General features: G+C 42.3%; 2 protein-coding genes across 3 annotated transcripts; one reads left to right on the top strand and one right to left on the bottom strand.

Annotated features, from left to right (window-relative positions):
* Positions 1–896: 896 nt before the first annotated feature.
* On the top strand, positions 897–6024 carry r3hcc1 (R3H domain and coiled-coil containing 1). Its single transcript, XM_072382583.1, has 9 exons — positions 897–1024; positions 1370–1501; positions 1691–1828; positions 2088–2652; positions 2827–3002; positions 3202–3272; positions 3360–3455; positions 3605–3746; positions 5314–6024. The coding sequence occupies exons 2-8, from the start codon at positions 1458–1460 to the stop codon at positions 3712–3714; spliced, it is 1200 nt and encodes a 399-aa protein (XP_072238684.1). The 5' UTR covers positions 897–1024; positions 1370–1457; the 3' UTR covers positions 3715–3746; positions 5314–6024.
* Positions 3894–25717, bottom strand: loxl2a (lysyl oxidase-like 2a). 2 transcript variants are annotated; one of them, XM_072382581.1, is made up of 14 exons: positions 25552–25717; positions 23723–24037; positions 21162–21337; positions 14210–14418; positions 12561–12777; positions 11745–11928; positions 10494–10645; positions 10238–10405; positions 7937–8102; positions 7373–7613; positions 7169–7284; positions 6875–7011; positions 6584–6695; positions 3894–5088 (listed from the first exon to the last, which is right to left on the bottom strand). In XM_072382581.1, the coding sequence occupies exons 2-14, from the start codon at positions 24015–24017 to the stop codon at positions 5018–5020; spliced, it is 2244 nt and encodes a 747-aa protein (XP_072238682.1). In that variant the 5' UTR covers positions 24018–24037; positions 25552–25717; the 3' UTR covers positions 3894–5017. The 2 variants fall into 2 exon arrangements, with proteins under 2 accessions (XP_072238682.1, XP_072238683.1); XM_072382582.1 differs by having other exon boundaries at positions 25536–25711.
* Positions 25718–27109: the final 1392 nt, after the last annotated feature.

Raw genomic sequence — 27109 nt, 5'->3', positions numbered from 1 at the left:
TATATACTTTTAATCTGATCCCTCTTCCTATTATTTATAAGTACTCCACTGTCCACCTGTCCTTGTACGTTTGTACATTTGTTTTCTTCTTTTTACATATATATATATATATACGCCAATCGTTGCCTAAAACTTGACCTACCGATCAAAAGTCTTTACATATTGTGCCTTTGTGTTAATGCCTCATTTTGACCACTTTAAATACAGATGGTTTGAGGTGTGTCTTGTTTTGCAAATGTAACTTCATATAAAGTGATTTCCATTAATCGAAACGTACTGAGATTGGGTTTGAGTTGTTGGCCCAGTCTGTAAATGGTGTGGTTGTGGGTCGTTCCCCATGGTATTAACAAGATGGTTGTAGTCTTAGTGAGACAAATACTTTTCCTAGTGGAAGAAGGGGGCTTTTTCTTTTAGGGGTTGCAGGGAACTGTGTCCTTTAAATGTTTTCGTGTGATTACCAAGTTTACCACTGAACTCGACCGAGTACACTTTCGAAAGCTGTCTCTTCGGTGGCATAGTCCGAGTCGTCCAAATGAAGTGGAGCTGCGTGCATTTCTCCACAGGTTTGTGGTGAACATGTTGTCCTCCACTTCATTGTCACTCAACATCACAGAAATCTGAAACGCTCCACACATGATTGTTGTTGTGGATGTTTGATACAACCTTTCTCTGTCTTTCTTACAGTTGTTGTTATGTTTTATCTAAATAAACAGTGATTTGTTGAAACGTCTCGGCCTCGTGTTTCATTATATTAACTTTATTTCCAACGGTACAAAGACGAATATGTGACTGTGTGGATAGGTTGCGTTTTTTTATCAAATCAGGTGATTTGTGCATCATCAAACTTTCCTTTTATTCTGAAAGAATCAGACCGGATATGTTGCTGCCTCTGGGAGAAGGAAAAAAAACCATCTGTTTCCTGGGGGGCTGTTTTGCTAGCGCGTCACTGAATTTACCTGTAATTTCAATTTTGGACACAGCATCTGGCTAACGGCCGCACGTGCATCAAACTTCAACTTTAACGGTGAGTTTACAGAAAGCGGGGAACATCTGGGCGGCGGCTAACGTTACCGCACGTGGACATCTGTTAATCAAGTCAGCTAGCTTTGCTTTGAGTTTTAGACTTGTACTTTCGGACGTGAACACATCAAATACCTGCCCCCCCCAATTTGGCTGAAATTGGTGCTGGTGGTGAAGCTGGCTTTAGCTTAGCTAACTTACCTAACTTTTTGGCCACTGTCGGTATCCGTCCTTCCATCTATTTATCTCCATTACCCGCTGTCATTTATCAGTATGTATCGGTTGGATTGATTATATCTTTCCAGTTTGTTTGGACAGTTATAAATGAACTTCACCCTGCTGCCAACAGGACCCGACTTTGTCTGTCCACCCTGGCGTTTCCCAGTTTTGATGGCGTTTTTCTGCCGAAACAAGAAAATAATTTCGTACATCATGTCATGGATGAGCTGGAGGCATACCAACAGAGAAGCGAAGGCAAAAGGTGAGTGTGGCTTGTTGAGGACAGAAACGCCCACTTTGCTGTTATGTGCAGTCTGTCCAGCTGTCATGTATTCTCATTAAACGCAGTGCTAAGTTAGTGCGCAGTTAAATGTGGGATAGACCATTTGTTCCCTTTGACTGTGTAATGACTGCAGCACAACTTTGTCATGTCCTTTGTGTCTCTGTCCAGCGTGCTTCTGTTCCCCCCGTTACCAAGCAGACTACGATACCTGATCCACAAGACGATAGAAGACTTACCAGAGCTCAGCACCTTCTCTGTGGGGGAGAGCTGGTGCCGCAGGGTGGTGGTCTGCCATCCGGAGCTCCGGTGCTGAACACATTTAAATCTGTGTGCCTGAAAACTCTGAGAAACTGACCTCTTCTGATCAGATGTGATGATATAGTTGGTACAGATGAAAGTTCATTAGTGTTTGGGATGTGATGACAGACACTATTCTAGAAAAAGCAACATAAAAAAGGGATAGATAGATACAGAGGAGTTTTTTTGTACATCAAGCCACCTTAGTTGCAAAGGTGGATTTTATTTATTTGTTTTTTTGTGATGTATTTTATTTATTGCCTTGCAGGGGGGAGTCGGAAGGAGAAGACAGTGATTTCGAGAACAACAGCTTCTCGTGTGAGGAGTTTCCGAGCGAGAGGGCGGGGATGGAAAGCAACATCAAGCCTAAACCTTCAATCCCGTCGCGGAGCCGAGGAGCCAAAAGGCCGGACAAGCCCCTGTACATGCCACGAGCTGCGCGGGAGAGACTGTCTTTACAAAGCTCGCAAAGCCCCGCGGCGAACACAGACTCCACCACGTCAGCTCCGTGTAGCAGTAATTCCACCAGCAGTCCGGCAACTTGTTGTCCCTCTCCCGAAACGGCAGAAACTACAACGTGCTCATCCTCGCCGGTCGTCAGCGTAGCCGACGGTGTCACTGACACTTCTGCAAACGGTTCGGCTCCGTGTCCTCAGGAAAAGACACAAATGTTGGCGCTCAGGTCGCAGGAGAGCGAGGGTCACGCCTGGGAGCAGACTCGGTGCTGCTTCGCTGAGATGAACCTGGAGGATGAGAGGCAGGACCTCTCTGGCGTGCAGTGCGTTGTTCAGACAGACGACACGACCACGGCGACTGATGACGTGACTGAGCTGGTAAGTTATAGGTCAGTTTGACACTGGTTGTTTTCTTGTGTATTTTTCCCAGATGTTCACTTCCATACTGTCTCCACGTTGGGGTACGTTCTCTTGCTTTCCGATAGATTTCTTTCTTTCACTCCACTGCGTGCACTTCTTCATGAAAAGCTAATATTTCCCCTGTTCTTTCAGATTAGGGCGCATCTAAAACAAGTGGAAACTGTCTCGATCGAACACGTCCACAATGACTTCTCCGTCTACGAGAACGTATCCCTCAACTCGGACGACTTTCGCCACGTTATCGAGATCTACGACTTCCCGGCTGTTTTCAAGACGGACGATCTCCTCGACGCTTTCACAGAATACAGGTGCGAGCCCAGCGTTGGTCCTTCGACTCTCCCGCTACTCCGTCTGTGTGTTTCCGTCAAATAATTACACCAAGTCACTAAGTTTGTTCCTTCTGTCTTGTGTATGGCTAAGTTGTTTTCTGAGCTTATAGCAGACATTTCACAGTCTGTAAAGATGCTCTCAGATAACTAAATGAAGTGCTTTGCTGTCTGCTCTCAGTGACGGCGGGATGAAGATCAAGTGGGTGGACAACACACACGCCCTGGGGGTTTTCTCCAGCGAGGCAGCAGGTGAGAGAGTTCACTGTTCGGTGAATATGGTGAGTTTAAAGCTAGCTGGGACTTGAGCTGGCCTTTTTTTTTTAATTTCATATGCAGCAATCCACGCCGTCTCCATCAGTCACCCGCTGCTGAAGGCACGAGCGCTTTCTGAGGGGAGTAAAAAAGCCCAAGGAAAGGCCCTGAGACGGGCAGGTAGGAGATTCGCCGACTTCAATTCCAGAGCTGCTGCAAATAGTCGGCTCGCTGCGTTTGAGGATATTAAAACCACGAGCCGTCATTTTGTTAATATCCTGTTGTCTGCCGATGCTGTAGATAAGATCATTTTTGCGACATTCCTCTAGAATTTATCCAGCCAGTGAAGGAACGTCCCAGGACAGACAGCGCCGTGGCCCGGCGGATGGTGACCAGAGCTTTGGGCATACGGGGGCGAGGCAGAGTGCTGAGATACTGAGATGAGTTGAGCACTTTTGGTCTACAATACAGGTGAGCAAACTGAGTATAATGCTCAGGTTTGACACAACTAATCCAGACAACTGAGTGCTACTGATCAGAAGATCAAACTGAAAACCAATTAAATAAAATGCCTTAAATCCAGTTTTTGGATACACTGAAACATTTACAGAAGCGGTCTGCTTTCACCATAATTTATTTAGAAATGTAATGCTTTCCACATTCATCTCTGCATACAAAAATGATAACATTTGGCAACTAACAAGTGTCCTTATAAAATGAAGGATTCTCAAGTTGCTACATTAAAAGGACTAATTTACAAAACCATGAGGAGACATTTTCACACGCACACGTGGTTGTTACAGTACTTCCACAATGTCACCGTAGTCCCTGACAGAAATAACTTAACAACACTCAGACGCTGAGGAAGAAGCAGATGGGAGGTGCAGATCCGGAGGATGGAAATGTGTTTCTACGGTCACAACTGAGAAACAAAGCAATAAATATAACATTTTCAAATGGAAGCTCAAGGTTGTAATGAAAGACAAGCACCTTCTCGCTCAGTTTAATTCCACTTATGAAACACTGCAGCAACCAAAAACTGCCGGCGCCTGTTGTGTTCGGCGCTTGGAGTCTGACGGAACATAGTTTTCCTGCAGGCTCGGCTGCGTGTTGTCATTTTCCCGCTGGTTAAATACAATCCTGACAATGGCGGGGATTGTTGTAGATACGTACTGAATTTGCTCTCAGTGTGAAGTAAATGATGCCTGTACTATTGAATAGTAAAGAAGCAAACCTGTTTTATACAGCTGTTTTTTCATTCCAGCTGTTGGAGCATTAACATACAGTGCAAGATTCTGAGCAGTTATAGCACCAGATTAGCAGAAGACTATTTTCATCCATCCGAAGGAAGCACAGCATACAGTGAGGGCTGTGGGATTTTTGGTGCCATTCTCCACACTCTCAAAACTTTGGCTAAAGCTACTCTTGGCGGTTAGTTTAATAAGTTATTTGGCTATAATCCTTTTTGCATAAGCAACAGATAAAACCTACTTTGGAGACTCTAAAAGACACAAACACTTTTTGTTTTGTTTTACAGCTGAATGTGGTTAATGAAATTTGTAAGCAAGCACTACATTTTCCCCTTGAGCCATGGTGTACGGTACCAGTTGAGCCCTGAGCTCAACAATCCAGCACTGCTCCAAGAGAGCACAAAAAATAAAGTCACACAGCCCCCTCTAGTGGTTGTCAGATATGTGTTTACGCTTCCCTGATGCCATCCATTTGTTTTGTCCATCTTGGGTCTACCTGTGTGAAAGCTGGTTGTTCAGTAATCCAGGAAACGTCTCCTCTGTGTCTGAACTCAGTGTGCCGCCTGCAGAGTCAGAGAGGGAGGGGATGATTAGAAGGCAGCAGAGCAGAACTCTCTGAAATCAGCTGACAATCAGCTGACAATCAAACAGATCCTATACCTCTCTGTTGTTTATTTTTTACTTTATACCACTGAATTGATCAGAAAGTGATGTCGCAGCGAGAAAACAGCCACTCAAACTTTGTCTAAAGTGAACTTTGGTTTTCCATTTTGTTCTGGTTTCTACAGAAAGGTCCAGTCGAGATCTGCTGATCTCAACTGATCGGGAGGAGTGCAGCCTGTCCTGCCGTGTTGGCCTCCTTCAGTGACATCGGGTTGGTTAGGTGAAGAAAGAGACCGACACAGTTCACCGTCCCGCACCGCTGGCATCCGACGTGAAAGCACCGCCGGAGTTAATATTCAGCAGCTGCACCCGAGCTCGGCTCGCTGTCAGCGTCGTTAATAAGGCGAAAACGCCGCGGCATAGATGAAAAGGGGATTCTGTAGCGCTGCTATTTCAGACAGCTGCAAAGGCTCCAGAATGGAAGAAACTCTTTAACTCGTTCCAATTTGACTGCATGTTTACTTAAAACCCAAGTGTTTGAGTTCCAGGCTGTTTTCATGAAGGTTTCCTGTTTCCTCGTTGCCCAGGTGACGCAGGACTGGTTGTATGATTCCACCGAAGTGGTCATTTTCTAACTTCTTGTCAAATTCCTCCATATGTTCATTCTCAGGATTGGGTTCAACAAATATCCTGCATAAAGATATTTCTAATGTTTTAAAACAAATATCTTACGTTCTTAGTTTGCTTGTTTGGTTTTTAATCACACGTAGTTTGACCAGTGAAATCTTGGCATGTTAGGCTCTTTATACTTGTTACTGTATCGTTACAGTATTTTCTCTGTCTCACATCTTTGTGCCATCTAGGAACAACTCTAAAACTTTGTGTTTAATAAAAAAATTTTTAAAAAAACCCCAAAGATGTTGATATGTGCGATGAGATGGTCTCAAGTCACAGGACTTACTGCAGTCGGGTTTCTGTGTGCACATTTTTTTTTTTTTTTAATTTGCAGTAGAATTAAGCTGCACCTTGTCAGTAGTTTCAGGGGAAAAACTGACGGCAGCATAAAATGCTGCGAGTTCCCGTTAAAATATGGATACAAGTGTTTTTTAATGTGTGACAGTCAAAGTCACGGGGCTCCAAAGCTGGATATAAAATGAAACGGTATTATATATCTCGGTATAAAAACTAAGAAGCTAACTGTAGCTAAACGGTATTTATAACTGGATCACATGGGCCGTCGTGCTGCTCTTGGAGACAAAGTTCAGTATATTTAATATTTGGATGCAGAATGCATGCAGTCACTGAGGTTCAAAACATCACAAATGAACGGTTTTTAATCAAAGTGAACATGGTGCAGCCACACGCTCCACTAAGTTTTTCTTTTCTTTTCAAAATAGTTGTACGTTTATTTTCCCTAATGCAGAAGACACGAGGATTTTAAGGTTGTATTCTCACCTATGTGACAGTTGTACGTCCATATCCGATGTCCATCATACCGGGAGCGACACTTCATAACGTTGTTGCTGTAATCTGATTCTGCCACCTCATAGTTTGGGTTAATCACCACCTGGATGAAGGGGGAATTAGTAAGTGTATTAGGAAGTAATAATGTTTGTTGAGGCTTAGCACCAAACACAAGCAGAACTGTAGGTATCTGTTTGCCTGCACCGTCCGGAGCTGAGACTTTTCAGCCAGAACACAAACCATATCAGATAGGGCTGGTGCACCCACTGACCAGATGTTTACCTGGAAGATGTAGTCACCGGGCTTCACGTCTGTGATATCAATCCACTGACAGTCTATGTCATGTCTGTAAGTATCCCAGCAGCCAACTGTGATGCCCTGCGATCCAAAGTTTGCACATTCGTACCTCTTCTGAATACCTGAATCCAAAACAGTTTTCAGATGTTATACCAAGCCACACGTGTTCATTTCAACTGATGGCATGAATATGAGAACTTCTTCATCAGTTGAACAACATACAGTAGATCGATCAGAGAGCGTAAGAGTAGAATATTAAATGTTAAATGATATATTTACCCTCGTCACAGCTGGTGTCCTCCAGACAGAAGCTGGCTTTGTGTCCCTCTGCCACTTTGGTGCCGTTTAGACTCAGCAAGTCATAGTGGGTGAAAACTTCCATACTGTGGTAATGCCTACATGAAACAGAGAAAATGTGAATTTTAAAACAGAATAACACTACAATGTGTTAATTGCTTTTGATTTGGCTCTGTGACGTCTCACCTGTGACACTCATGCCAGATCCAGGAGTGATGAGCCGCCCGCGGTCTGAAGTCTGTCAGGCCGTTGTTATGGATCTGGGAGGAGAAGCGGAGTAGGCGGCGGTAGGAACTGGAATCTGCTTTTTCAGCACTGGTGGACAGGCAATGCTCTTCGTGAGCGCACTGCAGCGCATACATGGGCCTGTCCTCCAGGTAGGTGGTCTGCTCCACGACCGGAGCGTTCAGGACGAGGTCTGGGGCCGCTGCGAGGGTGAGAACAGCATTCAGCACAGAAACTCCACTTTTCTTCAGCAGGCTTGAGGTAACAACATTTACTACCATAGTTTTACAAACTTTAGGTCCAACAGCAACACAATGGTATTTTCTATCTATTTCTTTTCATTTCAAAACGGATAATAGATAAATATTGGCTGAGAGAAAATGTCACAGGTGGAAAAAGATGGTCACTAACAACACTGACCATGTTCTTTTCACGTCCTCATTGATGACATTAATGTGTTTTGCTGTGTCATGTGAAATGGCAAAGTTCTTCAGCTAAGGCAGATTATTTTAGCATTTGTCTTACTCTGGGTACAAGAAACTCCAGCAGCAAAGCGGCCGCCTCCTTTCGGACAGACAACATGTTTCCCGTGATGCAGACACTGATCCAGAGTCAACTCAGTTCCTGAACACCTCACCCCACTCATCACCACGGCATCAGCTGATGGATCTCCCTGCCAGTACCATGTCTCCTGATAAAAAGAAGAAAAAGAAAAACAGAAAACACATGATGTAGTTGAACAATCAAGATTTAGGTTCAAAGCTAAAAGCAGCAGCTGCTTTTCTATGTTAGCATGAGGACACGTGGGAAGAACTGCTAGCATAGTGACAAAATCCACCTTTTACCTTTTGATTGAATCAATGTAACACTATACACAAGATTTACTGCCTTTGGACAGAGCCAGTGGAGCCTTGTCTTCCCGTTTTTAAGGTTTGGGTTTAATTGTGCTGTTTTTGGCTGTGTCTTAAAATAATGGCATGAGAGTAGCATCACCCATCTAATTCTAAGAGGAAAGACTAATAAGTATACTTTGAAGTTATGCCCATATAAGCTGCAGCCAAACAGAAGATCAGGCTTCTTCAACTCTGTAGGATAGAAGGATATGGACATGTGTTACAGTAGCATTTTCTAACTCTAATCAATTTCTGATGACATGTCTTGCCAGGTGGCTTATCTAATCAAATGGTCTCTCGCATATCACACACACAGCCAGGAGTGCTCGGTTGTTCTTCTGTCCTGACTCAGCCTTCTTACAGGATTTTGCAGACTAAAGGGAAATCTTTTGTCAGGGAACCTCAGATTTTCCAGAATGTTGAGAGGAAGTGGGGGATTCGTGAGAATGAAAGTGAACCGGGGGACATGAATGTTGGAATACTTGCTGGTGGGCTGAGGAGAAGGAGAGACATACAGCAGTATAGCTTAAGCTCGATGTCATTTGTTCCATCTGGCGCCGGGCTTTGCCTGGAGAAATATTTATGAGTCAGACTGGAAAGAGTCTCTTGAGGAGCTGAAGCTGTGCTCTGTGATAACAAAAACCAGGCATGTATGAGTCTTTACATGAGAACTCTTATGTAATGACAACTTGTTGTGTTTGGTGACAGTAAACATGTTATTATTATGTCGGTTTGGCCTGAAATTTAGACTTGACACAGGAAGTCGCACTACAATCAGATAAATAGCCTTCACCAGATCCACTCCAAGTTCCACTCGTAAACTCCCCCCTGCAGTTATCACCCCCCCCCTGCTGATTCACAGACATACTTTCCAGATATACATAATCTTGAACCATAAATTCCAGATGCCTTAGAAGAGCATAATATAAAGATGACAGGGATGGTCTTGAGCTCATCACACCTTTCACCTCATGACTCAATGGGAGCTGTACTTAGACGTAAGCAGGATGAGGTTGTGACGCTGGCCCGGTTGTTCCATCTGGTTTACTGGTGGTAAACTTCAAACACAGACTCGCATTTCTAGTCTCTCCTGCTGAGTGGCTGCACACTTGTTTGTGTCATAGGTTTACCTCCCACTGACTTGCATTTTCTGCTCATTATGTGTTTTTTTGCGTTTCTATGCAAATGACATCTTCATTATCGCCCTCTGGGGTAAATAAAGTTTGAGCTCGTTAAAAAGAGAGTTAACGGCATCCACTGCCACGCACACACAGATTCACAGAGGCTTAAACTGGGAAGTACTGCAAGGCTGATTAAATCCCATGCATTTCTCATGTGGCTGTAACTTTCATATCATCTGTTGCTCCTCCTGTTTCCAACCAATAAAACTGTCAAAGGGGCACTATAAGGTGAGCAAATTCAGCCTGGTGGTTAAAGTAAATCATCACAGCAGTGTGTAAACTCGTACAGTACACTGAAAATAGGAATGACTTTAGGCCGATCAATCCCTAATAACGTCAAAACAATAATGCAGAATAATATAATAACACATGTCAGCAAATTAGAATACAAACCAGTGTTTTCCACATGTAAGTGGTTGTGTGATGTGTTTTAATGACCTGATCAAACCCTCCCAGCAAATTCAGGAAGGAAAATGTAAATTTTTTAAATGTCAAAGCGGGGTTCTGAATTATATGTAGTTTTTTTTTTTTTTTGTTTACCTCTTCTGGAACTATTTTCACAGAATAAAAATGTCACTTTTTTGCTGAAGTTTTTGGCCTGGTGATACAGTGTCCTAAGAGTCCAGAATCATGCAGCCGTGCAGCTCTTATTGTGTGAGTTTGATGACATTCTTCCAGTAGAGGTTTAAAAAAGAAAAAAGAAAAAAGCTTTTGGCTCAGGGATTAATGAAACATTTCTTTAGACACATTACCTGGAAAGCATGGCTGGCAAAGCCCAGGCCCAGCTGTCTGCACACCACCATGGCCTCCATGGTTCCCCAGGTATCACTGCACACCGTGCCCCACGCCAGCGAGCCGTTCCTCTCCGCCAGGACCTCCACACGGCCCTCATAGGGGTTTCGGCCTCCATATAACCGAAGCTGAGGACGGGAATATATTTACACACGTCTCCTCCAGTGTTGCAAATACATTTTCGTTTTCTTTAACATGGTAGATGGAGTTACTCACTCTACTGTTGAAGCCCATGGCAGGAACGTTACACTTGACAGCAGCATCTTCCTCGTGGCTGCAGCCCACAGACTCACGGTTAAAGTAGCACTCAGTCAGAGACTTTTCGAAGCCAGAGCACTCCACCTCATTCATGTGAACCGGCCCGATCCCTGCAGGTGCACAACGGACCCATTTTTAAAAAGAAAAACCCATTGAAATAATGACTAAACTCACAGCTGAAACAATAACACGATGCGCGTTATAAAAGCTGTCCTGACTTTCCATTAGAGGAGGGAAGAAATCTGATCCTTAAGTTACACAAGCTTGTACTGCCCACTACTACAGATTGAAAAAGCAGTATCCTCAGCTGCCTGAGGGTTTCGTTAGAACAACAAGTCCTCTCAGAGTAAGAATTACACCGAAAAGGAAACAAGCGGTCAGCTATGACAAATGAATAAGAGACTCGGAAGGCTCGTAAAAAAATAAATAAATACAATTTCTCTCTGAGTGTGGCAGAGTTTCCACAATTACATGTGTGCCTTCTCCATGGAGTGTTTGCTCCCACGTGCATCAGCAGGAAAAACAATTGATATACGTTATGCAAAACTCTTTGTAAACCAGTGTCTGATACGTATTATAGTCCTGTAACAAATAAAGAAATAACCTTCTCGTGACTGAATTTTACTGATTTTCTTGTTCAAACTTGAACACAATAATCTATTCCAAGCCTGTGTGTGGCGCCACTTTTGGATCCAGTGCTCAGCTCATAAAGAAATCCATCCAACAACCTAGTTCGCTCTCCAACATGGAATTCCTCTTCTGAAACCCATAAAGTCTGTTTTCTTTTCTGGAACATTTTGTGCGCTCCTCTGATTTGCTGTGACGAAGAAAAAAACGACTCTTCTGAAAGCCATATGATTCTTATAGGACCGTGGTATATTGCATTTCACAGAATCAGATTTTTGGCTCAACATATAAACTGTAACGTGCTACTCCATACAGTCCCTAATGCCTTTATGCGCTGACTCCAGGTCTAGACTGATTGAAATGAGATATAAATGGGTGGTGGTACAGAAGGCAGCGAGAAGGCGGAGGTGCAGGTCTCACACCTTTCATTTTCACAGCTGGTCATGAGTTCTAAATTCAAACTTTGTGAAATGTCATCAAAACTGAAAACCTGTGAACAACTGAGTTCAACACCATCTCAAAATGTTTCCATGTACGTACAGAACTAATTCATACAGAAAGTATGTATATATCTGTCAGTACCTTGTCCCATTCGGGCACCAGTCAGGGCCTCTTTAGCGCTGCCGAAGCCCAGTTCTCGACACACCACGGTGGCTGCTCTGATGTTCCAGTTGTCGTCACAAATCGTTCCCCACTCACCGTTCTTCAGAACCTCCACTCGCCCCTCGCCTATCATGGCTCCGCCTCTCAGACGGACCAGGGGTTGCTGCAGAAACGGGACACAATAAACAAAATTAGTGGAGATGTTGGAGAATTGTCTTTTAAAAGACGGTTGCAGGTATACAGGATCAGAAAAAAGCTAAAAGCTCAGATGTTGCTTGATGAACTTCAGCAGCCAGTGATTCAAAATCATCAGTCGGCACAAAACGTTAAGTAGAACTCAGTAAACTAAACCTAAAACAGTCAATGTAATGTTCCTTTGGTATCTCTTTGTACCACGTTGTGTTCATATTCTAATCAAACTCCTCCAAAGTTAATTTGGCACCTTTTCAAACATTTTCTGTTTATATGTTTGTTGTCCACCAACAAACTAAACCTCTCAGGTGTAAATACACCCTTTTCTTTTTTTCTTCTGAATATCCATTTCCTTTCATGTAATCTCTGACAATATCAGGATTCCCTGTTGTTGCGAGTAATTAATTAACGTAAGCAATGTTCCCAACAAACTTTTATTGGAGCTATCTGAAACAGTCAACTTCGTTCAGTACGGCCACGTAACAATTTTTCCCTTTTTGTCCACACAACAACCTTCACACGTGGAACTTTCTTCCTGAGAAAAGACGCCACTAATTAATGATACGCTGTGCAACCAAGAATGCGTAATAACATCTGACCAACCTCCACCCTGTAGGCCTTACTGAAACCGGCGCTGGCGCTCGAAGCAAAGGCCCGTCCCGGCACACAGCTGACAACTACGGGCATGCCCTTCCTGCACGTGTTGTTGCCCTTCAGCTCTATCTCTCGGCCCAGGTTGCAATCAGAAAGGTCGGCTTCGTTGCCCGTGCAGTTGGCAGAGAAACCCCAGTAGTTCTTCTTACGACGCTTCGCCAGCAGTCTGAGGAGAGATAAACAGAATGCTAAGGAGTGCAGTGTGATGATGTCCCTTCTGTTATGTGGAGAAGCACATGGAATATTTGTGAAAACACTGTTTTCTGGGATGAGGGCATTTTACTTTCCAACTAGGAGGAATTCAGCTATGCTGATCTGTGAAGAACAATGGAAGTATTGTGAGGGGAATTCCTAAACCTTCTTTGGACCCCATATTTGAATGACAGTCACCAACTCTGGGTCACTGAGAAACCCAACAACAGAGGACATTGAACAGGTCTCAGCCTTGGAAGAAGCAGACCATGAAATTAAATCAGCGACATCAACAGCCTTATAGTTCGTACAGCTTAATCAGATGCTGTAAATAGGAGCTTACAGTTGGTTTGACTACAGGAACAATTTGTGGTCGGTGAAAAGTGAAGTGATGCCAAGTTGAGATTGGGTCTTGTTCATTTCGCCGGACCCATGTTGGTATGTTTTGTGTTCTGTTGTTCTGCGGTTACAAATAAAAAGCTTTCACCTCTGTTAAACTGAACCTCCATTTTAAACGGACTCTGATCTAAAGTAATGAACAAAGCCAAGTGCTGCTTTATTCTGCCCTGGATGTAAGACGAGCATCAAATCAGAAAAGATCACATCTATTAAAACTTTAAAACTACTTTCACCCAAATGTATCCCCTTTCCTTCAGTCATATCGTATCATAGACATTCCTGCTGAAGGTCCACATCAGGAATGTGAAGATCCAGGTGCAAACCTGGCAGAATTACACTTGTGCATTCTTCTGAAGGCAAATAATTCTGTCATGATTTCACAGGTTTTTTTTATATACTGGGGGGCCAGCTTTGATTGGGAGTGAGATCTGCACATGTAATTGTTTTCTCATGTTCACTAAGCGTTTGATTTTAAACTTCAGTTCTCTTGTAAGCAGACCGAATGAGCCACTGCTTTACACTGCAGTGCATTCAACCCTTTCCTGTCTAGGCCCGTTTACCTCTGACAATATTTGGCCTCTTGTCAAGAATCTAGAGGCCCAAGTCTGTTTAATCTCAGAGTGGAAAATGGATGAAGGGATGACTAAAGTAAACAAACTTGGTTGTGTAACGCTTCCTAACTGAGCATTCCTAAACGGAATAAAGTCGAAGAAAAAGGGAAAGGAAAAAAAGCTGAAGTCCTCTCCCAGATGATGGAATATTTCTAACACGAGTGTTTCTACAGTACATGTTCACGTCCTGTACAAGAAACCATGCCTCATTTATTTTTTAACAAAGCCATGAATGTGATCAGTGTATTTAGCATAGAGCACTGCTGTATTCTAAACTAAACTTTACATAACTTAAGCTAAACTAACTTATGTTGAAGTTCAACTCGCGTAAAGACTTTCATTATATCTAATTCGCCTTGTTTCGACCCTGCTGCCGGTCATAGCACAGTTACTCACTTGTAGGGTCGGGCATTGAAGCGTTTCTCCCCGGGGAAACCATACATGCCACAGATGACCCTGCCGTTCATCTCTGTCCACTCCTCGTTACAGATCTGCCTCCACTTGCCTCCGTCCTTCACCTCCACAAAGCCCTCGGTGATGGGAATCCTTTTTCTCTGTGAGTATGTGGCTCTGATCCTCACGTCCTCCACCTGCACCGTCAGACCCTGACAAACAGAGGTTACACTTGATCAGAAGATGTGCAGGCAGTTTGGCACCATTCTTTCAGACTTACACTGACAAAGGATCGAACCACAACTATGTAACTGTTCAGTTATCACATTCAGTGATGAGCATATTATCTATTTCACACATCTATTGGACCAATTATCATTGATTTTTCAGCTGCACTCAATTCATATCCGCTAAAAGGTGATTCCTAATCATTTGGCGACACTTTATTTGAAGGGGTGTACGTGAGACAGACACAGCACTCTCATGGCCCAGGAACGAGTCTTTATGGATGTTTATGATTGTTGTCAGTAAGTGCTGTTATGTTCATCATCAAAAATACCTGAAGTGAGCATGCTGCCTCTCTTGGCTTGGCTGTTGCTTTTGTTTAGGTAGATACAAGCTTCTGCCAGATTATTAACACTTAACAGAGCTCCAATGACCAGTCCGCATTGTACTGCTGCTCGTTGTGTCAAGACAAACATGTCTGACAGTTATTAATCATGAGTTATCTTATGGCAAACACTGTCAACACCAATAATATCTGACAGTGACTGTTTATCTGGAGCAGAGGTCATATGAAATCGTTCTCCCTCTGAATTAAAGTGTGAAACTTGCAGCTTTGTATTGCACCAAAATCCAACCGAAGTTTCCATAAACTATTCATTACTATATAAACAGAGTTATGGAACCAGTGCAGTGTGAGCATAAGGACCAACAAACTGCCATCTGCAGAAACACAAGAAAATGCAATTTACATAATGTAGTCCGTTTATTTGTAAATTCAGTTTAAATGAACTACTCCATGTGATAAATTACAAACCAAGTATAGCCTTTAACCATCATGTGGGAAACGTGAAACCTTTGCAGAAAGGAAAAGAAAAATATCCCACTGGAGTTCTCTCTTGTGAACCCAAAAGTTAGCACATGTGCTGGAAAATGAAGCAAGTCAAGTTGAACAATGTTTTGTTTGAACTTGTTGAGAAGTCTTCGCGTCTCACAGCATCCTCAGAGTTTAGAGCAGAGATTTAAGGATCTGTAGTGGGTTTGTGACTAAAGGAGTGTCTCAAATCAAGTTATAAATGCTGTGGTTTCATAAGAAAAACACATAGAATGGTAATCTGGAATAAGTGACAAGATGTCGACATCACTTTGTCAATATCACTGCTCTCACTCATAGCTCTGAGAAAAGAAGTTGGGGGAAAAAATGGAGAAGACTGTTCTCTGTGGGGAAATTTGAAAGGAATCTCGATTTAAAACAAATATTAGAGTTCAAGTATCGTCAGTTAATAAAAGACAAAACATATATACCACAAAAATCCTGTAAGCCGATGTTCACAACTGGGCATGAAGTAAGCTAAGGACTGTTTTTGGGTGATCCACTGCCAGCTGTGCAGAGTGTGGGTAAACAACACTCAAAATTAGCATCGTGTCCTGACCACCCCTAAATCAGGAAGGAATGGTTACCTTTGACCTCAGGGTTCTATGGGAAAATAGCTAATGACTCTGCCATTGTTCAGTTCCTTCCATGAGCCAAATGCTGCCGTTTGCTCCTGGCTGGGTGTGAAGTTGCACCATGGGTGCCAAAGAAAAGCCCAAACTCTGAGCTGCTATGTGATATGCAAGTGCTGATCTCAGTCATTTTGTAACAGCCAGCCTCTTAAAACCAGGAGAAAAAGTTTCAGGCATGTCTCCCAGAATATTAAATGTTTGCCCACAGTGGTTTCCTGAAATGGCGTCAGCCTTAGGGAATGTTCAAAGCTTCAGGATCTCTCAACACACAAAACTGCAATGCAGGAGGAGCCTCATGTGTATCAGACATGACCCGAGTCCACCCCCCACCGCACTCGTTAGAGCTGGTAAAAACTACTCTTTCATGAAGAGATTCCTGCTGGTCAGAGTATGACAGAGTTTTTTCCGTCAGAGCCTGGCAGGGTGGGAAGGAAGGGAGACGTGATCAAGATCACAGAGCTGGCTTTCTCAATTTAAAACGTATCTCAATGGGTTTTTTTTTCTCTTCTTCCTGAAAAAACAAAATGAGAAGGATGTAGAGATTATTCACTTTGGGATTAAAACATGAAGCTAATTAAAAAACACAAAGTGGGGAAAAATGAAAGGAGGTGAATGAAAGGTCACGAAAAAAAGTGAAATCGAGGAAGTAAAAGACTGAAAAGCCGAACAGGTGAGAGGGGAGTATGAAATGGGGCACTGAGATGGGTCTGAGCAGTGTAGCATTTGGCTCGGAAGGAGGAAACTGGGGGTCTGAAGAGAAGAGGACAGATATGCACAGCTGGGATCAGTTCAGGCGCCCATCACCCGCCCAAACCCTGACCACTAAACATAAACTCAGCAGAATTCTGTCTGGCCGTGGCCCAACCGTCCACACTGAAAACCTTTTAGAACCCTTCAGCTGCAGTGGACAAAGAGACATGAAACTGAAACACATATTAGGAGTAGTTTTACATTTCACTTTATTGCAAAAGACGAGCAGCTTAGTTTAGATTTTTCAGCTGATTCTGCCTGTTTTTAGACATTGTGCAGAAGCATACTTTTGCCTGTGGGGCTTATTTTCTGGACGGCCAAAACAAGGGAGCAACCTTTGCAATGTGTTAACGTCTCTTGTCTTATTGAGGTAATGTAGTGATGTTTTCATTTTACTGCATTCTTTCCCTTAAATAATGTTCCTGTCCTTGTTTGTAAGTGGTGACTGAGGGAAAAAAAGTAAACAGTCAGATCTTAAAGTGCCACTCTCTGAAGTGAGCTCTGGTAATTACTGAACTATTTCCAACTGGATCGCAGACTTGTTTTTCTGACTGGGTCTCCCTCAGAATGTAGATGTGTGAACACAAGGCTGTGGTCTAGCCAATGTCTGACTAATGCTTCCACCACTGTGCATTTCTTCCAGTCCCTTCAGCCTTCTAGCCTGATGCACGTTCCTCTACACGTGTGCCAGATTCACCTACCAGTATGAATGCCAGTCACGCCTCTGTTTGGACGAACAGTTCGAGAACACCGACATGACTTTCACATCTGCCCCACCCCATTTTCGGCCTCACTGGCTGCCAGTATCCTAATTTGACTGAGTACACGGTGTGCTCTGCATCTGGAATATCTATTAGAGTGCATGGCTCCCATCGTGACAGTAAAAGCAAGAGACACACACAACTCATATCAGACAGGACTTACCTAACTACAGCACAACCGGATATAATACCTGTTGAATAAGAAGTTACAGCCAGCAGCAGCAGAATTTAGCTTGGAATAAACACTCTAAACAACTCATGTCATTTCTAAACAACAACTTATGTTTTATGTGCTGACATACACTGTCTGAATGTAGGTATTTCTTACCGGACAACAGGACGGGCAATAAATAGTCACGCAATAAAATGAAGGCTGGAAATGCTGGAAAGAGCTAGGAAATGCTAGTAGGCTAATACTGTTTCCCTTAGACACAAGCTGGGCAACAGTTTTAATATAAGCCGAGTTTGGCTAATCCTCCCCTGCTCGTATGGTTATGAAAGAAAAAATGAAAACTTCTGCCCTTTCTATATACTATAAAGCAGGTTATGTCCAAAAATGTCCAACTTTTCAAGTTTAAGTTCCATTGTGCTTTCAACTGTCTGATGGACACTTACATTTAGATTGCTTTAGCCGGGTATTATCCACTCACATGTGTAGTTAAAAAAAAAAAATCACATTTAATGTGTCAGAACAATGTGAAAACAGTAAATTATAAAGTGCAGGTTTAAAAATCTTCAACTTGATTTCTTTGATGCACAAAGGAGAGCTGAGGCCACAGTGAGATCCAGCTGCTGAACATGTGGTGAAGTAGTCTGCTGCTCTGCCTGTACCAGAGAAACTGGCCTAAGCCTCATGACATAAATCAACCTTTTCTCCACTCGATCACTATCCTCCTCATAAGCTTCTCGCATACATCTCACTGAGGGCAAGTCCTCATCTGGCTCCGGTTTCCTTTTGTTGTACAGACGAGAATGTGAGGAACTGAAATCCTGAGAAACTCGACTCCATTGCACAACCTTTGCCCTGTTTAAATATAGAACAAATAAAAAGGCTTTTCGTTCTATTATTACAACGGGCATCTTGTGTGTGCTGATATCTGATCTAACTGTTTGGTGGAGGTAAACGCGGTTAACGTCTTTTGGTAAACTGCAGCTGCTTTAGCTGAAAATCTTTTCCTTATTCCTCCAGGAACGAAGCTTCCCCTCTCTCCCGAAGAACTTTATCTGCTTGTGAACACGTGCAGCAGTGTGTGATTTCCTTATTTAAAAATGGATTATTTTCTTAATCTGCACTGGTTTATGAACGGTCAAAAAGATGGCAACAAAAGTGATTCTAGCTTCAGTTTGATTCTAGCTCTTTTTGGCACGGGGCAGAGTATTACACAACAATTACACAAGTAAACAGCAGTGGCAGATTTTTGGAAAACATGGTCCTGGAGTGACTCCTATCAAACTTTTACCATAAACCCCATAAACCCAATCATGCAAAAATAGCAAATTATACTCTTCACCGACCTATTCCCACATAAACATCTTAACACCGCAGAGCTGAATGAAACTTCCTGATGCACGATAACAGTAATGAACTGCTTCCACAACAGATACTGTTGTAGAAATGGTTGGAGCATTAGATATGGCATGTAAAAATAATCAACATTATTTATGCCGATGGCTCAGTCACACAGGAATGTGTGGTCTTTTGTTGTTCTTTCAGGGGTGCTGTATGACCAGCTGACAATGGCTGTGGACACACGGCGTTTGTCTCCAGAGGTCAGATCAGAAGCAGACTGCCTTTGCAATTTCTTCCAAGAGGCAGCAACTTTGAAGGTCAGAGTTTAAATTAGCGCTCTTGACAAGTCTGTCTAAGACAGATTGGTATTCAGCAAACACTGTACATAACTGCATCTAAAGCAGTCTCAGGATGTCAACTTCACAAAGCAGAAACTAAAAGGGCACTCGGAGAGCGCATCCAACACCAAGGACATTTGGGCCTTTTCTCCCCCAATTATAAAGACGTGCGCCTGATCAGGAGCAACATTTCATAGGTTCTTCCACTGCCTTTGCTCCACTTTTTCACCAGGAAATTCATTTTTTGTGGTCTTTGCCTAATCTCGCAGACAACCATGCCTCTGCCTCAGCTCTCGTCTTTGCAGGGGAATGGTTGTTCGGAACATTTCTGTGACCTGGAGATTTACTCTAACAATCTGAGACTTACCTAAAGACATCAGTGGAAGTTCATATGACTTTAAATGTGTCCCTTAAATCAAATAAAAATGAGACCAATTGAAATTGTGTTAGAAGAAGGAAACACAATGTGCCAGGAATACTTGAAGTTTGCTCCACCCTTTCAGTACTAACCTACAGCAGTGCACATAGCTGGGACCGTTAACTTTCCAGACTGGGCACAGAATGTCAATTCATGCTGTGAGTAAACAGATTGCATGAACACTGCTGCCCATTGCCTCTGTCAGTTCAAGCATAGTTAAAGAGGTGCAGCTACACGTTTTTCCCTTTCCTCTCCCCTGTGACTCAAAAGGCTTCAGACAGACCAAAGAAATATTTGCAGGGTGGAGGACTAACATCAAGAAACCCTTAATACACAGAACAAACAGAGCGAGATGGTGCTGCTTACATACACAACCTATAAAAATGTGAGTGTAGCGAGGAGTTTTCAGCATTCCACAGCTACACATTTCATTTTCTTCAACTGAGACTAAACTAGGCATTAGAATGATAAACAGCATTTTTCAGATGGTCTCCTCAGGCTTATTATCTTAACTAAGCCGGGTGAAAAACATAATCACTGTCCTGGCTGCTTAGACACTTGTAATGCAGCCAACTCTACCACCCCACATCTAGTCCGAACCAACAAAAAACTCAGTGAAAAAAAGTCAGTGAGAAAGCACAGGCTCTCCTCTAGGCTGCAAAAAAAATGTTGCTTGAACTCTATGGCAGTGTCTTTTATTAACTTGTTTTCAGACAAACTGAAAAAATGGCTCTATCTCCTCTCCTCCCTTTCTCACTGTCACATTCACAAGCCCACATTGACTTTCCATCCGGTACGGGGGCGTTCTCTTCAGCCAGACAGGATGATTTTTCACTCTCTGAGTCATCTCCATAATCTCCCAGACAGCAGAGTGGAGGTCTGGTGTGTGCAGCGATAGACTTATAATGTAGGAGTCAGGCAGTCTTTCAGGCAGAATGTGGTGCAGACAGTTCAACATTATACACATATTAGCTTGTTCATTTCTTATTTATTATGTCATGGTAAATACTTCCTATTCTGACTTACCAGTTTAGCATCCAGTGTCTAAGCTGATGTTTTAATGTTTTCCTGTTCAAGCTTCAAACACTACTTTTATTGTACAGTGCTCGATGTCTTTCAAAGAAAACACGTCATGGATCCTTTACAAGATAAGACATTTATTGCTTTCAATTGTGCAATCCAATTCCAGTAAGGAAAACTGGAACGATTTGAAGAAAACACTCTGCTTCGAGCAAACTGGAGCAAAATATGATTTTTTTTTTTTATTCATCTTGAGTTTACTCTCTGTTCCTTTTTTCATTTCAGAAACATCTGTTCGGGTTACATGCGGGTACTTGAACCGTTTGAGGGCTCGTGATAATTAACTTGTGATTAAATAATCCAACCCTGTTGAGAACATCGGTGTTTGGTGCATGTTTGATCGTGAGTACGCTCGTCCATGTGAACCTACCTCATTGCTGCTGGCCTGGTTCCGGATGAACTTGAAGCCTGGAATGCGCTTCTGGGAGCACACCACCCCGACATCTTCTGAATGTTTGCAGTCAGATACTCCAAACCCGTTGGACTGACACTGAGCCAGGCTCTTCTCGCCACCTGTGCAGTGCACGTTGTCCAGCCAGATACGACCTGGAACGAGAGAAATGCAGAAATACAATCAACTCTTTTCTTTCCTATGCTTTGTTTAGCCCAGTTTAAATCAACAGAACAAACAAATAAGTGGTCAGTAGTAAAGTCAATTGATTATTAGATTATTATTTTTCAGTATGACTAGTATTAAAGTGATGCCATTTAGTCAACTAATCTGTTTTTTGGATAAACAGAAGGTTTTCCTTAATGTACATGCAATTCCTGTGTTAGGTTGTGGAGTGAAATAAAAATGTCTGCAATCTGGACAGTTTGTCAAGAAAAATTAGTGATTTACTCACATCCTACTGACATAATTTCCACTATGGTCAAGCTGCTGAGACGGGAAACCTACTCTCCAACGTGACCTTCAGCCAAAACCTGGCAAATAAATGTTGTCATGGCTTAAGCCGATCACTGCTGTCCAGCTGGCTGGTCTGAGTCAGCTGGGAGGAAAACCACACAACTGTGGCCAATGAAACCTCCAAGCTGCAGCTCATCAGTCTGACAGTCTGAACATATTGCTGAAGAACATCGTGATCATACCATCAAAGTAACGACATGTTATGCAGTCACGCAGCCTCCTCTATGATGAACTCATAACAACAGCCAAGTGTTCCAATGAGAAATTACAACAGAGTGAGAACCAGCTCTGTCTTTTATGTGAGCTGGTGATGACTTTTACTTGCTGAGTTAAAACTAGCTTTTGCAGGTTTAATGGGTGCTTTACAAGCTACAGGAGTACAGTCCACATGGAGCCATCAGTCTTCATAATTGGGTTTTATTGCTACTTTACATAAGACAGCCAAAAACTCAAAACAAAACTGACAGGGATAATGCTCCTTAAAAGATTTACCTGAATAAAGCTATTTGTGGCCAAAAACTTTTAATTTCTGTTTTTTTTTCCACAATGAGAGCCCAAAATGATAAAAGTTACACAATGGCAGTTTATTAACACCCCTGCTGGATTAATGTTCCAAAAGGGATGTTCTCACAATTGTAACATACTTAAGTCCCTAATTAAAAACATTTGCTGCTTTCTTTCAGCAGCCATAAATCACCATGATGAGGAAAGGAAAATCCCGCTGATTGCTTTTATAGCCATGTGTCTCCACCAACAAGAAAATACAGATCAAACTAGTTTCCATCCACACATGCAATCTTTACAATCTGACACTCCACACTTCACTTTAATAAGATGTTGTTCAGATGTACTTCTTCATGCGAATCTCATTTAGTTTTTTGGTTTTGTGAAGGCAGTAAACTTTTGAGGATTTAGGCAACTTGAAAAGTAACAGTTTGTCCTTATGGATAAACTTCTTTAATTCCCTTGTTACCGACTGAAGCAATTTATTTATGTATATTCCTTTTTCAGGGTTAACGGGAACCATTCCTCTCCTCTTTCATTAAGTGATTTGACTTAGTGGCTAAAGGACGAACGTTTCTTTAAATTCTTTGCCATTTCATCATGTAACTTTAAATCTAATGGTAAATCTGCACATTCCTATGCACAAATTGTGTCATACATCAAGTCATTTACCTTTCAAATTCATCAGACATTCACGCTGACAAGTGCCTCTTTGTTGACCCCTGAAGACTTGGAGGCCACACCTAAATTCAGTCCCAAAGGAAACCATCTTCTTGCCTTGCAAACAGCTGCAGCCAGTGTATATGTATGTACACTTAACAGCTTGTTCAGTTGTTCTAATAACAATGCATAACATTAAATGCACGGGTTGCATAAGTTCACATCTGTGATTCTTGAAATTTCAGTAATGACTGCTGTGCCATAGGAAGCTAATTTGAAAGCAAATTACTTCACTTTTGAAGTGGCTAGCTGCATGTGGCCGACAGAGAGGGAAAACATGTGGCTTTAACGAGGGACGCTGACTGAATTTAAAGTCACCGACGTACAGTCACACCGGCGGCCAGCAACTATCACACTTGCAGACTTGGGAATCTCATCAGTGTCTACAGTGATGAAGGAAACCATGAACAACAGAAAAAGACCAGAAAGGAGGTGAGATTATGTCTGTGTGTGTCAGGTTTACACAGCCACTGTTTCCAGTCATTCCTTGCTCTGAAATGATTGGCGTCTCCCAGCTCATGTCTAATGAGAAAACCAGGCCTGAGGGGGATTAAGAGTCAGACGGGGAAAACCTGTACCTCACTCAAGGATTTCCATGGAACACATGGAACTGTATGCAGAGATATGCTGCCCTTGATTGTTGTTTGGTGGTTGGAAGATCACCCACACAAACATCCTATAAACCTCACTTTGGTTGTACAGCTGCATAGGATATGTTTGAGTTGAACTTTGGAAGGTTTTGATGTGATAAAGTCATATTAAGGGAAAGTTTCAAGACCCCATCATGCCTTTTGCCTTACCTTCCCCTCTTCCAAACTTGGCTGAGGGCGACCAGGACACGGCATCCAGGAAGCCAAGCTCTCTGCAGACCACTTGGGCGGCATAGATGGAGAAGTCATCATCGCACACTGTCCCCCATTCTCCGTTGTAAAAAACTTCCACCCGGCCCTCATAGTGTTTTCTCGTCTCCCCCGCTAGACGTAGCTGGATTACAGGGTTGCCAGATTCTGACTGAGCGTTGCATAACATCCACATGCTCAGCAAGGTGGACAAGAGAAAGAAAGAGGCACGTGCGTGCAACATGATGCAGACCATAGGAGGACGGGATGAATGATCTATAGAGAGATTTAGGAAAAAATTTAATTATTATTATTATTAACTACATACAACTGCAGTGAAGTGCACTTTTTGAATGTAAAGCCTGAAACTGAGGGCCAAATGTCATCTTGAGACAGAGCAAGGCAGACGGCAATTTGTGGTGCGCTGTACTTGTGTCCATAAAGAGCAAGGGGAATCATTATGAAATTTTGGTTTGGCTCCCAAAGACCTCTCACTAGCCCCTGTGGAACCACAAGTACAGAAGCAGAATTCACCACACGTTTACAGTAATGTTGGATAACGGAGGAAATACATTTGACTGTAAGTAAGAGAGAGAGAAAACAAAATTTTAGGGAAAGCTCGGTTAAAAATCAAGGTTATGTGAAGAGCAAATGTGAGCCCTGCAGGAAGGGTGCTGCCCTTGTTATTTATCATCTGATCTGCGCCCTGAGGCTCAAATAAACTCTCTGAACTGAAGTTCAGAGTGAAAGTTGATCCCGTGTCCACCTTTCATGGCAAACCAGGAACGTGTCAGCAGTGGGACCAAAAGTCTTGAGGGAATAAAGGGATGGAAGGGAGACAGTGAAAGTTAGGAGACCTGTTCATCATCCAGTGTTGGTGGAATGAGGGGCTGCGGGGGACACTTTCTAAGTTGACGTCAGAGTAATAGCCCAACAAAGTGCAGACGCTTGAATAAACACGCCTGGAGTACAAGGTCAATAAACTCTCTTTCTCTGTGAGATGTGTCACTTGTGAGCCTAAGAGCAACATGTGGCTCATCTCCTCTGAGAGGCTACACTCAGCGGAAGGCACCAGTTCATTTAAGTCAGAGTGAAAAAATAGCTGCTGAGATATTTTCAATATAAGTGCATCAGAGATGAGAGTACTTCTGTAGAGCTATGAGTGGACAAACATCACTCAAGGTACTTCAAATTCATAATCACAAATAAATATGCAATTAAACTTCTTCAATTTTAGTGACACTGCTTAAGTGGAGAGACACCCGCTTCCAACAGAATCATGCACACAGATAGTGATACCAGCAAGGAAGAGTTAAACACTGAATTAATTCAGCTGGTTGTTAATAGGACGTAGTTACAAGGAATTCCACATATCTAATTAACTGCGTTCAGAGTCAAAGTCAGGACCCTTGTATTGATTGTTAGTCAATTAAGAAAAGCATACACCACGTCTAGAAATTGTCATGGTCAACACATTCAAACATTTACAGTGAGTTTTTAAAAAATCGCGATGCTAATAGCATCGTATTAGCCCATGTCCTGATGAACTTTAGTTGGCTTCGGTTCTTGAGTTGAAAAAGATATTAATAAATAAATAAAACATTGATTGAGAGACGAAATTAAACTGATATTAATCAAATAAAAGTGCAAATGAGTAACGTCTCAAGTCGTACAGAGAGGCAAATCCCAGTTTACAGGGAGTACTCTGATATCTGAGTTATTCATGCACGTGCGAAGCAACATCCAGTGACTCAAACAACCAGAGGACTCTTACCAGTGAAAGGACTTACTGTGATAGAGAAGAACAAGCACTCCACGCTCTCCAAGACGCTGACTTTGAAGTTCCCAACCTGTTGTAGAGGATGGAGTGTAAAGCAGCGGTTCTTCGCCCCTTAAGTACTTTCCAGGCTGTTTTTTTTTTTCTGGTCTCCCCTCACAGCTGGCTGCGAGCCTCTGTCCCACTCCTCACCACAAAGAACAGCCAATGAGAGGCTGGCTCAGCATCCTGACCCCGCCCCTTCTGACCAAACCACCAGGGTTACAAAACATAAGACTGGAGAAAAGAAACTTTTGATAGCCTGTGATCCTGTAAGGTCTGACTTGAATCTGAGGATTCTTAAAGAGATGCTGTTAAATTAACTAACTGCTGTCTTTCATGGGGGGGTTTGGTCATAGTTTATCTATATAAAAATATGTTGTTGGGATATTTTCTTTTTGCCAATTCAGCCTCTGTCTACTTCATTTCAGCAAAACTGCATCCATGTCCTAAAATTTCCGCCACACTCCCTTTTGATGGTTCAGAACTCAACAGTGAAAAATTAAGCAATTCACTGAGTGTATATTTGAGTAAAACGTTATTCTTTTATAGAAAAGTTAACACAGGCTGTATGTTTGGCAGTCAGCTGCACCAGTAAGACTAAAATCAGTCAGTTCATTCAATCAGGACGATTGTTCATTGTGTAGAATGAGTGGCAATATCAAGAGAGTAAAGAAATAATAAAGTGACTTAGAATATATATATATACGTATCATGTTTCTCAAGTTTGACCAAATTGGCCATAGAGTTGTAACTAGTCTGAAAAAGTTGTTTGTTTATTTTTTGAGGAGAAAAACGAAGAGATAATTGGGAAAAATTGAGCAATGATGTGATATATTCATGGCTGTCACAACATAGTAATGTGGTGTGTCACGTACCTCCTAGGCTAATAGGGCAAACTGAATTGGTCATTACACCACCATGTGGAGAAAAAAATGCATCAGAAGCAGATGCAAGAATGGGGTTTAATGCTGCTTAAAGACAGAAGTCCATACAAATGTAAAAATGTGAAGCACATATGTTGATGTAATGAATGTCACTGCAAAGTCATGATTTAAACACATGAATTATTGTTGCAATAACCAGCAATAAACCAGAAACTGAACGATCTATTTACACATATTAATCCTAAGTAACCAGTTAGACATACAGTGTTTCACATGGGAAAATCTGCTTGTATTGCATGAAGGGGCACAGTGTGGCCACATGCACACGGCTTCAGACAGGTCCACCCTGGGATGATGTGTTATTTTTGAGAAATGTTATACTAAATGAAGGTGGTCATTTATTTTCTCTGAGGAAAAAATAATCAACTTACATTGTAGCACTAGACTGGAACTGGCAATTTTTTTTTCTTTTTTTCTTTTTAATAAGGCTGTTGATATAGAAAAGATTAAGACTTTTTTTTTTGTTTGTATTGCTATGTTATATTTACATGGTTGTAAATATTATTGTAAACAGAAACTGCAGCTTCTTCACTCACAAACTAAATTCCACTTATGTTTACATGCTTATAAAAAGCAATGGTAGAT

The sequence above is a fragment of the Leuresthes tenuis genome, unplaced genomic scaffold (assembly GCF_036924035.1).
Source record: "Leuresthes tenuis unplaced genomic scaffold, fLeuTen1.0.hap1 SCAF_3, whole genome shotgun sequence".
In the NCBI taxonomy this organism is placed as follows: Eukaryota; Metazoa; Chordata; class Actinopteri; order Atheriniformes; family Atherinopsidae; genus Leuresthes; species Leuresthes tenuis.
This window is presented reverse-complemented; position numbering and strand designations above follow the sequence as displayed.

What these genes read in the sequence shown, in the direction of transcription:
- loxl2a (XM_072382581.1), bottom strand. Translation starts at nt 24,017, where the DNA reads ATGGTCTGCATCATGTTGCACGCACGTGCCTCTTTCTTTCTCTTGTCC. An exon ending in TTCAATGCCCGACCCTACAA is followed by an intron (nt 12,778 to 14,209) that starts GTGAGTAACTGT and finishes ATCTCTCCTCAG; the next exon opens with ACTGCTGGCGAAGCGTCGTA. An exon ending in TTGCCAGCCATGCTTTCCAG is followed by an intron (nt 8,103 to 10,237) that starts GTAATGTGTCTA and finishes TCTTTTTATCAG; the next exon opens with GAGACATGGTACTGGCAGGG.
- r3hcc1 (XM_072382583.1), top strand. Translation starts at nt 1,458, where the DNA reads ATGGATGAGCTGGAGGCATACCAACAGAGAAGCGAAGGCAAAAG. An exon ending in CAGAGAAGCGAAGGCAAAAG is followed by an intron (nt 1,502 to 1,690) that starts GTGAGTGTGGCT and finishes GTCTCTGTCCAG; the next exon opens with CGTGCTTCTGTTCCCCCCGT. An exon ending in AAAGGCCCTGAGACGGGCAG is followed by an intron (nt 3,456 to 3,604) that starts GTAGGAGATTCG and finishes ACATTCCTCTAG; the next exon opens with AATTTATCCAGCCAGTGAAG.